At 38.7% G+C, this 15,086-nt stretch overlaps 1 protein-coding gene across 3 annotated transcripts in view; it reads right to left on the reverse strand.

The window, feature by feature from the left end:
- Window positions 1-14,491, reverse strand: part of kif20a (kinesin family member 20A) — a 16,546-nt gene extending 2,055 nt beyond the window's left edge. The window contains exons 1-18 of one of the 3 annotated variants that reach the window (XM_079846744.1): window positions 14,275-14,491; window positions 13,773-13,944; window positions 11,584-11,706; window positions 11,366-11,485; window positions 11,075-11,213; window positions 10,774-10,949; window positions 9,925-10,030; window positions 9,234-9,446; window positions 8,996-9,107; window positions 7,583-7,657; window positions 7,263-7,406; window positions 6,587-6,755; window positions 6,355-6,504; window positions 5,693-5,832; window positions 5,419-5,521; window positions 3,524-3,773; window positions 3,322-3,413; window positions 14-151 (exon numbers count right to left, since the gene is read on the reverse strand). In XM_079846744.1, the coding sequence (XP_079702870.1) occupies window positions 14-151; window positions 3,322-3,413; window positions 3,524-3,773; window positions 5,419-5,521; window positions 5,693-5,832; window positions 6,355-6,504; window positions 6,587-6,755; window positions 7,263-7,406; window positions 7,583-7,657; window positions 8,996-9,107; window positions 9,234-9,446; window positions 9,925-10,030; window positions 10,774-10,949; window positions 11,075-11,213; window positions 11,366-11,485; window positions 11,584-11,706; window positions 13,773-13,934 (2,412 nt within the window). In that variant the 5' untranslated portion in view covers window positions 13,935-13,944; window positions 14,275-14,491. Of the gene's footprint in view, window positions 1-13; window positions 152-3,321; window positions 3,414-3,523; window positions 3,774-5,418; window positions 5,522-5,692; window positions 5,833-6,354; window positions 6,505-6,586; window positions 6,756-7,262; window positions 7,407-7,582; window positions 7,658-8,995; window positions 9,108-9,233; window positions 9,447-9,924; window positions 10,031-10,773; window positions 10,950-11,074; window positions 11,214-11,365; window positions 11,486-11,583; window positions 11,707-13,772; window positions 13,945-14,200; window positions 14,236-14,274 lie in introns of those variants that run through there. The other 2 variants (XM_079846746.1, XM_079846745.1) reach the window with 2 other exon arrangements.
- Window positions 14,492-15,086: the final 595 nt, after the last annotated feature.

The raw sequence follows: 15,086 nt of genomic DNA on the forward strand, positions 1-15,086 counted from the left end.
TGGTGTTCATTACCTGTTTGGCGAGTTTGCTGTCTGCTGAGGAGAGCGCGTGACGGAGTTTCTCTCCATCTGTGTTACGGCAGCACGCTCTTTCTCCCGACTGCAGCTTAACACCCAGCATCTGAAGCTCCATCCGCAGCTGCTTCAGGTTCTACACATAAAACACACACTCATTACACAGGGCAAATTCTGTATATAATGGGACTATCATGAAAATAGTCAACACTGGAGGACTAGACTTTGTGCCATCAAGCGCCTCCTGGAGGGACTTCGTCTACAACAAGAATACTTATTAGCTAGAATAAATGCTTTAAAAATGTTGTCCATTGTTAGTTCATGATACCTAATGCATTAAAGTTAACAAACTGAATCTTTTTTTTTTAAATATTGTGCACTGATGAACTGAACATTTACTATAAAGTCAACAGGGTTAGGGCCCTATGAACTCTGTTTTTTCCCTAAATTTGGTATTGTCTGTTTTAATATTTCTGAATTCTGTTTTATATATTTAATAGAAATGTATTAAAAATCATTATTAATTTGACAAGTACTTTCCTATACAGTAGTAGGCTAATGTATTTCAGCAGGTTTTAGTGAAGACATTTGAGTTTCTGTGCTGTATTTGACGACAGTTTCAAATTAAATGCTGGTGAAGAGCAGCTCTGGAGATGAAGCTGACGTGGACTGTCCTTAGACAGTGAGAAGGCAATCGCAGAAAACACCACAAGCATCACGCATGCTTGAGTATCACAGTCATGTCTTAAGGGATTAAAAATTGTCCAGACGGGACAAACCACATCTTATATTTCACAAGAGAGCTGTGCATTGGTGTGAACGCAGCTTTTGGGATCTCCCGCTGTCTATGATGTCATAAGTAATAATAAATAAAAAAAACAGTAAAGATGAGAAAAAGAAAAGTCACTCACAGCTCTTGAAAGGAAAACATTTAGGCTAGACATACTCTCAAATACTAAAAGCACTTTGTTTATTGCGTGTAATATGTTTTTTGTTCCTCTTTGTTATTTACTAGCTTTTATGTTTTGAAGCTATATTAGCTATTTAAAATTCTTAACATGCAATTGTTTTAATGACATTTTTTATGTGTAATTTTAAAAAGTACTTAAAAACTGTGTTTAATTACTTATTAATTAATTGTATTAATAAAACTTAAGAAATACATAAGAAAAAAAAAAGTAGATTAAGAATCGTTTTGGAATTGGATTGTGACTCCCGGAATCGGATCTTGAGGGGCCTAAAGATTCCCATCCCTGATTTATCACTTGTCTTTGTTGAATAATACAGAAGATAAAGAGCTTAAAAAAAAAATAATATCGCAATTAGATTATTTTCCAAAATCGTTCAGCCCTACTTGGTATATTTTTCGTCTTCAAACAAAACGTAGGTCTTCTGCCAAAGTTTAAATCCCGTCTGGCAAGAGCGCTTCCCATAATGTTTACGCATTAGGTCAGTTGTGGTCAACATTTGACCACATGAGCATTTACAGTACGAAAGCAATCCGGTCGAATGTGTTTTTGACTCCCTCTGGAAGTGGTCAAAAGTGGACAAGCTCAAAGTTTTAGACCCCGTTTACACCTGTATTTAGCGTCGTCCACTTGTGATCCGATCGACCAAAACGCATCTTAAAGGGGTGATGAACTGAGAAATCAAATTTTCCTTGAGCTTTTGACATATAAGAGATCATCATACTATAATAATATCCTGTAAGTTTCAGAACTGAAAACTACCTTGTTAGTCCAATAAAAGCTTTTATAGACATCAGGCTCAGCAAACGACTCGTTTTTCAAAGTGGGGAACTATGACGTCAAAGAGGATAAAACACCGCCTCCACAAAAGATCAACTCCTACTTCAACACGGCCTGTTTAGCCCCGCCCGCCGATTCGCCCAAACATGCTAAATAACATAGGACGACATGATGCTAAACCGGATCGAGCTATTACCAAGCAATAAACATGCTGTTTACTAAATATTGTGCGTGCCTGTTTGTGGAAGAAGACAGTCTGCAACTCTGCATAAGCTTCCTTCGGATTCCAGCATGGTTAAACTTTATTAAATCAGTCAATCACAATTTCCCGACGGATCTGCCAGCAACATGTAAGTAACCATGTGTATTCTAATGCCTGATCTGCGATCAGTTATTTCTGTGTAATTATTCAAGTTCAGATATCTTTCTCTTAAAATCGTTCAATACTGTTTATGCATCAGTGACTAAACGATCAACTTCACATAATTTCTCGTAGTATTATGAAAATAATCTTTTTAAAACTGTTATTAAATTATATACAGAAAGCGATCAAAGAACGATCCCTTTCCATTCGCCCAAGCTGTCAATCAAACTGCACAGCGCGAGCCGCGAGAGCTTATCTGGACACTTACCAAACTCGTGATGAAATAATGACACTGTTACACTACACAACGAAGCTCTTACTGTGTATTCACATCGTGTTTGCATTGTGATTTGGTGTAAGCATTTGTGAGAGTGCAAAAATTGCGTTGCAATGATAAGATCTTTATTCACGCGATCAACAGACTGTCTGTCATCTGCTCAGTCAGTGCTCATCATGCTGCAACCTTTCATGCGATGTAATAGATTTAAATATAATGCTTTAAACGATACTTTTCACGATTTGTTAATCTTGATAGCTGTAATAGTAAAAACGTAGTAAAAGTTTTCGAGAGAGTTCATGTAATACTAGCTATTTCATATGCAAGCATGTCAGCCAATCACAGCAGTGGGCGTTTGCACTGCAGTCTCACAGCAGACACGCCCCTTAAAACGGAGCGTTCAAATCTGAGGCTGAAATCAGGCTTGGAAAAATGGCTTTTATTTATAAATGATGACAATTTTTGATGTAAAAATCATACTAACATTATAAGGGCACCCCAGGCAACATTATAAAATAATAAAACAATCCAGTTCATGACCCCTTTAATACCAGGTGTAAACAGGGCCCGAGACAAGCAGAACATATTAATAGTCACAAACTAGTTAATTTCATGATTTGATTGTGCTTCAAGGAATTTGGCAAATTCTGAAATAGTCACATTAACTTTTTTTTACAGAAAAAAAAAAAAAAAAGGTCCACTGTCTAGAGTGTAGCGATGCACAAAACACCACTTATGCTGAAACCAAGCAGCTTTCTTTTGGTCAACATGGCGAATTTGAGTGAATGCCTTTTGAAATGACTGGATTTTTTTTATGCAAAGTTTTGCAGAATAAATGTGACTGCAAAACCATTGAAAAATGCTAAAAACGGAATTCAAACAGCCTATCACATCCAATGAGAAACAAAAGCACTGACCCTCTGACCCTCCTCCAGTTTCCGCTCGGCTGTAGTCGTCAGGGAGCCTGTGACGGCCGTCAGTGGGAGGTTCTCCTGGAAACGCTTCAGTTCTAAAGAAGAGTGTGGATTCAGTAGTTGTAGAAAAGTGCAGTCAGGTAAATACAGTTTAACTTGTAAAATTGATACCTGAAACTTTTCCAATGTGAAATGCAAAACGTACCAAGTGTTTTCAGGCGCAGTTCTGTTTGTTTCAGGTCCAGCTCAGCTTTGCACTGTTCCAGCTCGGCTTTACACTGCATGAGCTCCACACTCTCATGATCCGATTCTCGTTTGTGTGTTGAAGCCAGGCGCCGTGAGCGCCGGGGACCGTTGACATCACTCAGAGGTGAGAAAACAGGAGCTGGGACAATATTGCCCTCTTCCTTTTCCTTAAGAGCAGCAGTGAGCTCTCTGATCTCATCATCTCGCTCCTTCAACAAATGACCAAATCAAAACTATCAACATCACATCTTTTAATTTGTCCTGCATCAATATAGTAACATCAGCTTTGGAAAATAGTGTTCACTCTCAAAGTTGAATTTAAAAACAAATAAATAAAAGTTAATATAAAATGTATATATTTTTTTAAAGTTAACATCCAGCAACAATGCATTAAATTGATCAAAACTATTTGTTCTTTTGAACTTTCTAGAAATAAAAAAACCCTGGGAAAAAATGTATTACTGTTTCTGCCAAAATATTAACCGTTTTCAACATTGATAATAATAAGAAATGTTTCTTGAGCATCAAATCAGCATATTAGAATGATTTCTGAAGGATCATGTGACACTGAAAACTCTGGAGTAATGATGCTGACAATTCAGCTTTGATCACAGGAATAAATTACATTACAAATAAAATGTTAAAATAGAAAACAAAGTTACCTTAATATCACAATATTAATGTTTCTACTGTATTTTTGTAGTCTTGGTAGCATAAGAACCTCTTCAAATAAATAATCGTGGGAAATGAGAATCTTTTTCTATCAATTTGAATCAGAATCAAATTCTATCAATTTTTTTTAACATCAAGTTTGTGATGAAGAAAAATGTCATGTTGCATAGAAATATTTCATCCAAAGGGTGAGTCCGTGGATATATCACACATGTAATTTGCAAATATGTACAAGATTTATGCTGATGTCTCAAACCAGTCAATTATTCCCTGAATGTGAAAATCAAAACTGACCGAGCTTTGGCATCTGGCGCTGCACGGCACATTAATTCTCTTAGACACGACGAGAGCTGAATCTACCTTAATTTATTGACTTAATATTTATCCTGTGGACCATAGAGACTAATGATAGTGAAAAAATGAGAAGAATCAATATTTCTTTCTTTTAAAGTCTGTTTGAAGTTGCTTTTGATTTTCATTGATGACTGCTGTGTTTGGACCTAAATATTGTTATTAGGCCTATATAATTTTAGTAATAATATTATAATTAATATGACAGCCACCATTTAAATGGTTATATTTTGCAGCGCATCTTTGATTTTTAACGGGAATGAAAGTGAGACTGTGAGGGATAGACATTCATTTCTTCAGTGGGTTTTACTGTTATTTAATACGTTTTTGGATGGTTCTGCTGCCGAAACACTACTGAAATTTCTGGCAAAGATATATATATATAAAAAAAAAAAAAAAAAACTCCCAACAAAATGAGCTGTGGTATAAGTTATCTAGATATTTATACAGCTTTTAACAGCAGATGCTATTGAAAACACGGTCTATCCCTCACAGCCTCGCTTTCATACCAGTCATGGCCCTGCTCTGAATAGGGTCTATATTAATTTGATAATACTAGCAAGCCTGATAATAATAACAAAATAATAATATTAATAATAATAAAAAAACAACAACAACATGCCAATTATCGTATTGATATCGTCAAAGGCATCAGCCATCTGCGATATCTCTGACTATCGTCTACTGGGATAACCCTAATCCTTAAAATAATCATATCATAAATTATGCCATTATTATTAATAATAAATTGGATAAAATGGATGCTAATACCAGGTGTAAACAGTGTTTTGGTTGAATTGTCAGTGTAACTGCTCCCTTCACATCACTGACCTCTAGCTCTTGGCTGTAATAGTTCTTCAAGCTGCTCTTCAGGTTGTTAATTTTGTTGTCACATCTCTTCTCCATCAGATCCCTCTCGCCCTCCAGTGTCTCGCTGCACGACAAGGGAGGAACTTAAAACATTGAATTTACAACTAAATAACTTTATATTGCGTTACAGTACACATATATATACATATACATATACATATATATATATATATACACACACACACACACACTAGAGATATAGATTCTTTCACTTATCCATAGACGCACTAGGTACCTGAAGTCATGCTGCATCCGGTTGATGACCTCCATCATCTCAGAGCAGACCTCCTCTCGAACCTTGGCCTCGAGCTCCTCTTTCTCCTGCCGTTGACGCAGCACCTCGCGCTTCAGAACGTCGATGGCCTTTAGGAGCGCCTGCCCAACATAACCAAATCCAGCTGAATTATGAAATATTCACTATCAGTAGGGTTTAAAGAGGATTTTTTATGCTTTCTGGTAATACGGTTAGTAAATAGTCTGTTAGTAAATGACTCGTTCTCTTTCTAAAGAGAATGAAAACTTCAAACACATAAGACTCTAAAAAATAACTAATATGTTTCAAAGATTAATCAATGAAACCTGAGAGGTTAAAAGATCCAAAAAGGTCATGAAGGCATTGTAAAAAAACATCCATCTGAATCGAGTGCTTTAATCCAAGTCTTGTGAAGAGATACCTTCACAAGAAAGGCTTTTGCATTTTGGTTACCTGGACTTTTAATGGAGGGACAGAAACCTCAAGGTTTCATTAAAAAAATGTCTTAATTTGTGTTTCAAAGTCATACAGACTTGGAACAACATAAGAGTAAGTAAATGACAGAAATGTCATTTCTGGGTGAACTGTCCTTTTAGTTGTCACTAACAATTATTCTCTCTTATTAACCAAATTAGTGGATTTACATCAGGATCAAACATGGTGATGTCTCCTTCCTCATCACTGTCCTCCTCATCCTCCTCCAGTAAAGTGGTATCGTTGTGATGAGCTGGCTGCTCGCGAAGCAGGGACAGGATGTACGCCACACGAGTCTTGCTGCACGGCCCATGTACCAGCTGAAATATGAAAGATATTTGTAAATGGACAGTTTAAATGCCGTTTGGTGTCCAGAAGAGGAAGCAAGCAGTATCTTTTCACCTGTGTGGCAATGGCAGAGAATTTGAGCGCTTGGAGCGTTTCGTCATAGGTGGAGGCGCAGGGGTTGATGTTGACCACCATGCAAGAGCGCCCGTGACCACAGAAGAAACTCTGGAGGACCCTGGTTAGCTTGCTGTCTCTGAAAGGAACGACCAGCGGAGGACGAGACCTGTGGCAATGACAGAATAATAACATCAATAATGGCGGTTTTACTTTGCGTGGTACGACTCTGCTCGGTTTGCTTTTCCACTGCAGTTTAGTACCGCTTTAAAGTGGGTGGGATTATAGACTGATGGTTATAGTTGCACCGCCTCTACTGCTGTAACATCATCGCAAATGTGACAAACAAACGCACAAACACAGGAGCATATTGATGGAATGGTGTTCCTGATTCTCTGCATGTTTTTCACTGCAAGACGAAGTTTGTTTCTAACGGGTTTGGTATCTTGGGTCACAAATACAATGAAGCTGGTAGTGACGATTCTCTGACAAATCACTGATCAGCAGTGTTAGCACGTCAGTATGACACGCTTGGAACCTCAATCGAGGTGGTACTATTTAAGTGAGCCGTCCCATGCAGTGGAAAAGCATTATAATGGTTTGGACAGTTATTGGACTACTTGTGTACCATCATGACCCATCACACCGTGTAAATTGTGAAGCGTTTCACACTCACTTGTTGGTTTGATTGTGCCTCAGAGCACTGATGCAGCGTCCCAGTGTCAGCAAAGAGGTGTTGATGTTGTTTGCCTCTTTCATTCTCTCACCATTCTGCTGGACTTTACAGCGCTCAGAACCCGCCAAATCACACACAGAGAGCCTGCCGGAAGTAACAGAATTCAAAATCAAATCCTTTTGAGAACTGAACAGCAGACTATCTTTTAAATCGCCAGAGTAATTCTAAAGGGTTCCGTCCAATACACCAATAAAATGCCTGATATTATAAAAAAAAACCTCACTTATGAAGAAGCACACAGTTAATGTGGAAAGACTCACTCGCTGATTCTGGTCACCTGTCCCAGCTCTGCTTGTGGCTTGACATGTAGAACACGGATGGTAAAGATACTGTGGCTAAAAATTGAAAGAAAATAGACAACACGATTCAATTCTTTTTCAATTTAATAAACTATACTTTTATGTATTGTTGCATAAATAAATAGCTAAAATACATGTAAACTTTAAATATATTTATTTAATACAGAAGAGTAAAGCCACAATCACACTAGACACTGAGCATGCAAAATTTATTCGGACACTGCAATGGTCATGATATCATGCACTTCAGCATCTTTTTTACAAACATGAATTCAACATAACAAGAGCCGCATTTCCACCGCAGGAACTTTCTCCAGGAACTAGGAACTTTGGGGTGGTACTCTGTGTTTCGACCACCGGAACCAGGGTCTAAATGGCTATGGGATTTACTCTCTTTTGGAGCCTGTCTCTAGCGGCCAGTCGATGAATTGCAGTTTAAGTCACTTCCGTGTTGGATTCACGGGACTTGGTTCTGTTTATCGGTTGTTGATTGGATTTTGAGATGTGGGTGTGGCTCTCAAAGTTGAGGCAGAAGAACGTGAGCTTGCAGGAACAGGGTTTTTTAAGAGGACTAAATGTTTGCAGAAGTCTTGCATACAACAGCAGAGAGAAGATTGTCATCAGCTATGTTTCTATCCACCCATTGCATTTTGGGATAACGCTGGGTGGAAACGGCAAGAGGCGCATACATTATAAAAATGTGTATAAAAAAAAAACCTGTACATTTTTTTATCCGATAAGACATGCACAAACTACGATGGAAACATGTTTACTTAATAAATCCCTTGATGCGCAACAAAAACCTCACATGACTTTGGTGATGAGGATACGATTGGGTAAATGGACTAACCATAGGACCAATTTCATGGCAGAATGATCAAACCAACATTTGAGCTTGCTGTGCAATGTCTCGCAGAAGTGTCTCATTCCCAAACGCCAGTCATCCAATTCAAACACAAGATAACATGACAGCGTTTATTGCATTCAGCTGCGCGCTCTAAGATGCAAATCATTTATGATGTAGGAAAGAGAGCCACAATGGCTTCCCTGATTGCAGCAACGCATTTTTATTAGATATTTTGCCCCAATTTAGTTCTCTTAAACACATGTGATGACTTTATTTGCAAATGTTTTATGTGATATTCCAATTTTGCATGCAACTTTGAGAGGAAATGGCTATTTACACTGATAGATCCAGTTATGACATTATAATTAAACATTAGAAGGCCAAAACTTTTAAAATGAAACCTATGCATGGATGAATTGTTTACAATAAGATCAACAACATGCATTTAAGAAAGTGGAGTGAATTTTTTACAGCATCACTCATGCTCTTATGACGGCATTATGGGTATGATGACATTAAGCAGGTACCTGCGGCTGGAGTTGTGGTTTAGGTGAGTAGTGGCAAAACTTTGGTTGCGTTGTCCAACTTTAAGCACTTTCCAGGCCTCTTCTGCACTTCGTACTTGAATCCAGGTCAGATCTAATGGAAGGACATGAATGATTCAATATAATTAAAATGGGTAAGTAAAAAATAATTGAGGAAATGGATATATATTTAAATCAGTAATTGAAAGTGGTAATTTCAGTCCTCTTCTGTGATTCTTACCCTTTACGTACGGGTTTCCATGTTTGTCATCGCTGAGGCGTAGCGTGGCTCTCTTGTGGGACTGAAGTGAAGGCAGAGTGTCCAGGAGATCATAAAGAAATTCATTGTAGATCTCATAAAATGAGACCCACACTGAGAAATGCACTCCCTCCTCAAGGTCCTCACCACCACTGAGACCCAGGCCATTTGTCTCCAAAAAAATGCCATCTGAATCTGTAATACAACACACCTGCTTAGAAGATAATCTTTAAAATTTTATTAAGGTTGCTCTGTGAAACTTCGCATTCAATATCCTGTCATTTCAATAGGAATCCACGCAATTGAGTCTTTCAAGTGAGAGTGAAAAATTTCCCCACATAGATTTTGCATCGGTGGTCACACAAATTCACCATGCTGACCAACAGAAAGCGGCTTGGTTTGAAAGTGACTGCGAGCGGTGCTTCAAGCAATGGAAAAATTACTTTTGCCTGCAAAATTTCACTAATGTGACTGCACCTGATATGTTAGTGAGAACTACATGTAGCTCAAAAATTAAAGCTGGAATGTGTCTTTCTTTCCCCAAACGGAACTACTATATCTTAGTTTGAGTGGCCTAACTTGTGAGTGCCTGGCAAATGGGACAAGTGCCATTATTTCTGCAATTCTTTTTAGTATGAAGTAGCTCATGGTGGAATGTCAGATAGTTCCTCACCCTCTAGCTGTGTTGCTATGTGACTGGTAGCTGAGAGTCCACCGATGCCACTGTCCCAGGACAAACCTGCACGCAGCCTAGACTGATGTCCACCTGTGCTTTCCTCCTGAACAAAAGGAAGACAATTCAAGACAACAAGAAAAATCTGAAACTATTGAAGGACAAAAAGGATTGTTCATTACTTTTTGTTTTTTACAGAAACACTGAATGACCAATATCTCAAGAATCACCAGCAGCTTATAATTCTGTTTAATATGACATCACATTTTCATACATGGTTGCCATATTTTATTTCTAATTGCTAAAGTTTATAAAAATGCTTGAGTGATGTGTCTTCACACACACTTCCCTTACAGCCTTTCATCACTTGCCACTTTATGCAGACACCCTCTCGCCCGATCCTTGAGCAGTGCCAAGTGTGCCATTTTAACCAGTTCTCACAATAAACACCTTTTATACATTTTTTCCCTAAATTTAAAATAAATTATTACGAAATTTTTGGTGTACACATGCTTAGTGAATGAGAACCAATAGCTCACTTTATGAATGGGCCATTGAATCATTGATTCACCCGATTGATTATCTCAAAACACGGATTCATTCAGAAACAAAACACCGCCAACTGCATTCTATAGGCTACATCACGCACTGAATTTTTGCCCTGTATCATGTCACCAATGACCTTTGCAGGTCTAGGGCGGGTGCGTTAAATATTCTATACGCGCTATTCTTCCAGAACTACTTAAATTAACGTGTTAAATCAACAAGTCCTACTAAATGCGCATCTCTAATTATCGCTTAGAACATTTCTTATTCAACCATTCTAATTCTTTGTTACTCTCTCTTTACCTCTCTCAGCAAAGCATCACGACGCATTTCCTCAGCATGGACCTCACCAGCCTCCAGCTTACGGACCTCCATGCTCAGTACGGGCTTGAGGTCCATGGCGGAGTACAGTCGCCCAGACAGCTTCAGGAATACAGACACTAACGCCCGCGGCAGCAGCCCCACCTCTCCACCAGCCCCTGTTGAATCACAGCAACACCAGTACTTGCATTACTTTAGGAAGCAATAACATTATCCAGTTTTACATAAATATATGTACCAAACCAACACGCTGAAATCCAGGAGTGCGTTATGGCCGTCTTACCCTGTATGGTGTAGGTTTTACCCGAGTTGGTCACACCATAAGTATAGAGGAGGCGGTTTTCTCCACGCAGAACATCTCGTACCATCTCCCTCATGGTGTGATCATAAACATCCTGCTGATTGGTTTGTGGTCCAAAAATCTGCACAAAGAATAAAAAAAAATGTACATGATGCTGAATCCAGGGTGAAACTTGTCAGTAAATAGTAAATGGGAAGGGGATATTAAATGTGCATTTCATATATAAATATGAAATGCTATATTTGATGATTTCCTTAATAATGGATGCATTACCTTGGTAAAGGTGAACTTGTGCAGGCTTTGAGAGACGCCTCTCTCGGCACTCTTCATGTTGCGGGAGTCTTTTGGCGCTCTGAGAAGCAGACTGTCCTCAGATTGCACATTTACACAACCCTGAACAGCACAAACATTACAATAAAGATGTCATTGTTTGCCAACCAAGCCATTCCTTCCTTGAAAAAGTGTTTCACAAAAGTGTCAAATTCCTTTACTTGCTCATCTCCCCGCTCCTTCTCTGCCTCGGTAAGAGGACGGATCCGTACGAAAACCTTCAGCTTGTCTGATCCATCATCAGCGCTGCCTCTTCTGCTGACATCACTCTTGATCTGGACAGGCTGCCAGTCACACAGATGAAAGACTCATTAACATCACAGAACTGAGGCATTGTACACACGTTTTCGTTTGAAAACTCATCTTTTTCTCTCCGTTGAAACAGTCGTTTTCTCATTGTAGTGTGGACTGTGAAAACGGAGGGATTTGAAAACGATGACGCACGTTTAGTCATGTGGTGCATATCGTACCAATAAGATCTATGGTTATACCTGCATTGTTGTGCCTGCAATTTACTATCAGTGTTGTTAAAGATAAATGTTCCTTGGTAGAATCATCAAATTATATTCCTGCAAAGACGACAGAAAATGTACTCACATTTACTGTCCTGCTGCAAAACATGATGAGAATTGCGTTTAATCTATGCGATTTTGAGTGCGTCCTGGACGCAACGGTAAGTGATGGGATATTTGGCTAATAAAAATTATCGTGCCAGAAGTGAGAACTTTATTATGTCTGCTCTCTCGGTTTCATCTCTTGAGCTTTTATTACATTTTACGCATGCGTAGTAAGGAGATTTAAGCAGTTTCAGTGTGGACGAGCAACATTTGGAAAACAATTGAAAATGCTTGTGTGGACGGGGAGCTTTTTGAAACGAAAGCACCGTTCTGAACAGTCTGAACAGAACCTGAGGTGAGGAACCATTAAGCAAGCTGTTTGTGTTGACCGGAGGAAAAATACATTACTTACAGCTGTCCTTAATGAAAAGAATTATTGTGAGGGAGCCGCTTCTGGCAATGTGACAATCTGAGACATAGGAGTTGACTGAACAAACAGTAAGCATAAGCCCGGGCAAGTATGGCAAGAAGATTTAACATTTAACAACACAGTATCATGTCCTATCATTTCTGCGATGCGGAAAACACAGAATCCAAATTGTGTGTCTAGCGTAGACAGCCTCAAGCTGTTGCAGCACGACTTGACGACTGTCGTGTCCGGCATTGACACGGTGTCAGCATGATTTCAAAAACAACACATTCCAGCTCCACATCGCCTCTTATTTAAGACAAACAAACTAAATGAATACCCTGCTAGTCAACTGGAGATGCTTTCTTTGTATAAATCTGTGACGGGAGATGTTGTGGTGGGATGGGAAGTGGTGGGGACAATATCAAGCCAAGCAAAAATGGGTGAGGACATGTACCACCCATCTCACCAGCAAATTACACCTATGATTACTGGTATGTATTCCATTTTTAAATTGACTAACATTTACTCATTAGATTTGAGTACTTATTCCAATAGTAAAAATAACCATTCCATTTTTATTGGTTATAAACTGACAAGTAGTTATTTGATATTAGTACACATTTATTACTTGATGTCAATTCCAATTATCACTAGTAACTAGTGATACACAACTTATTTTTACTTGTCATATGTAATAATCTGAACAGCTACTGTAAAATTAAAAATCTAACAAGTAATCTAATTGGTATAGATACTACGATCTAATAAATAAGTACAAAAATCTAACGATTAAGTCCCAGGCTAAAATGCATGTTTGAGCTGTTTTAACTAAAAGCAACTTGCACTGGCATATCAAAATATCAGTGCCATTGTTTTGTCTCAAAATGCACACCAGTAATGTTTTTTCCTCCGGCATGTTTCTAAAAGCTACTTGTCCCAATCAAACTAAGGTCTAATCCTGGCTGTGAAACCACACCTAAGTGTTCAAATAGCTTGTCACAAGATGTGATGAATCATTATGTTTTGCACATTTGATTTCAAAGCATGTCACGTTATACAATCCACGTCTCTAGTATAATTAAAAGGCCTTAAATATCACTAAGAGTCAGCATGTGACTATCAATAGTTAGTTTTTCAGCTCTGAAGTTACTGTCCACAGAAACATGACAAATTCTACCTATCAGACTGTGCTACCAGCATTATATTCATGAGCTTTGAGGCTTTATTAACGTCCATACCTACCCTTACCCAAAAAACAACACAAACATAGTGTTGGTAGCACAATCTGGCACTTATCATTGTTCGTCACAACACCTGGACCTAAGCCTGCAGAAATAAAGACTATTTGTCAGTCAGAGCATAAGTTTACTGTATATCATACCTCTTTAGTGGGTGTTTGAGGATCTGCAGCAGGGGTTATGACGGAGATCTCTGGCAGAGGAGACACAAACCGTGGACATCTAATATCAGCAGCTGTGGACTCAAACACAGCTCCACACTCTTCCTCATCGGACAGAACACCGTATGGAGATGCCAGAGCCATTATGACAGACCTACAAATGAAAACATTGACAATTCTACACTCAATAAACGGATAAAGATTTACTGTCAGGACGTTTATGAATGGACAACTAACGTTACTTATAAACAAAGTCAATCGGCTAGCCAGCTAGCTTCACTTCAGTTCAAAGACGCTGTTTTGCGCTAGTTATTAAACAATGAGCATTATGACATGATTAAAAACAAAAGACGAGAATAGATGAGCAAGGAACCGCATTTCGACAGGAAAGTAACACTTATTTTACTGACCGGAAGCCGAGTTTTCTCTTTGCAGCTAACGTTAGCATCGCATATTTGAAAAGGCGCACGTTATACATTCTTACCTTTATTTATTATGTCCTCAAGAGGAAAATATGATCCAAAAGTGATTTAACAGTTACGTAAGTGACTCCTATACAGTCAGCTAAGCTACATATGTGTCTCGAAAATCAGAACATCTAACCTAAACACAGTTAGTACTGTAACTAGCAGCTAAACTAAACTCGTCTGTGTCCACCTGCATAGTGCATTGCTCGCCGACGGTTAGAAGACAACATATTCGAACACCGCGGTCAGTGCGCTCCACCAATCACAACGCACCAGAGCAACTCCGTCCAATCAGACACGCCGGAGGAAACACTTGCCTTTTGATTTGATTGGTCGCCACCTCCCGTGGAGGTGTTGCTACTTGCTAGCATAGACATCATGTCTATGCTTGCTAGTAATAGCATTTTTTTGTTGACTTTTTATCGTCCGTCAGCTGATCTGATATTCGCTACTGTAATGAAGGTTAACGCAACTTTTAATAAGCAGGGGACATTCCCGACTTTAAACAGATAACCATTTAAATGTTTAGGACGTTTGCGTTTGCATTGTGACTTCAGATATAAAAACACTGACTCGTTAGGTAATGTGTCCTTATTAAAATCAGATGATTTCCTATTAATTCAATAGAACTTGAGAGAATGCCAATATAAGAAAAGTCAATGGGGAAGAGCAGGAGAGAACAGTGTCAATTTAGCAGAATTAGACTAGGTCACACAAGGTTAAATGCATCTCTACATCTTATAGGAAAACATATATCTGGAAATTGTGAGACATGCAGTCAACTGGAAACTGTGGAACATGTGTTAGTTCTCCCAAAATGAAATTTCTG

Source organism: Squalius cephalus (assembly GCF_949319135.1).
Source record: "Squalius cephalus genome assembly, chromosome: 17".
NCBI classification, from domain to species: Eukaryota; Metazoa; Chordata; class Actinopteri; order Cypriniformes; family Leuciscidae; genus Squalius; species Squalius cephalus.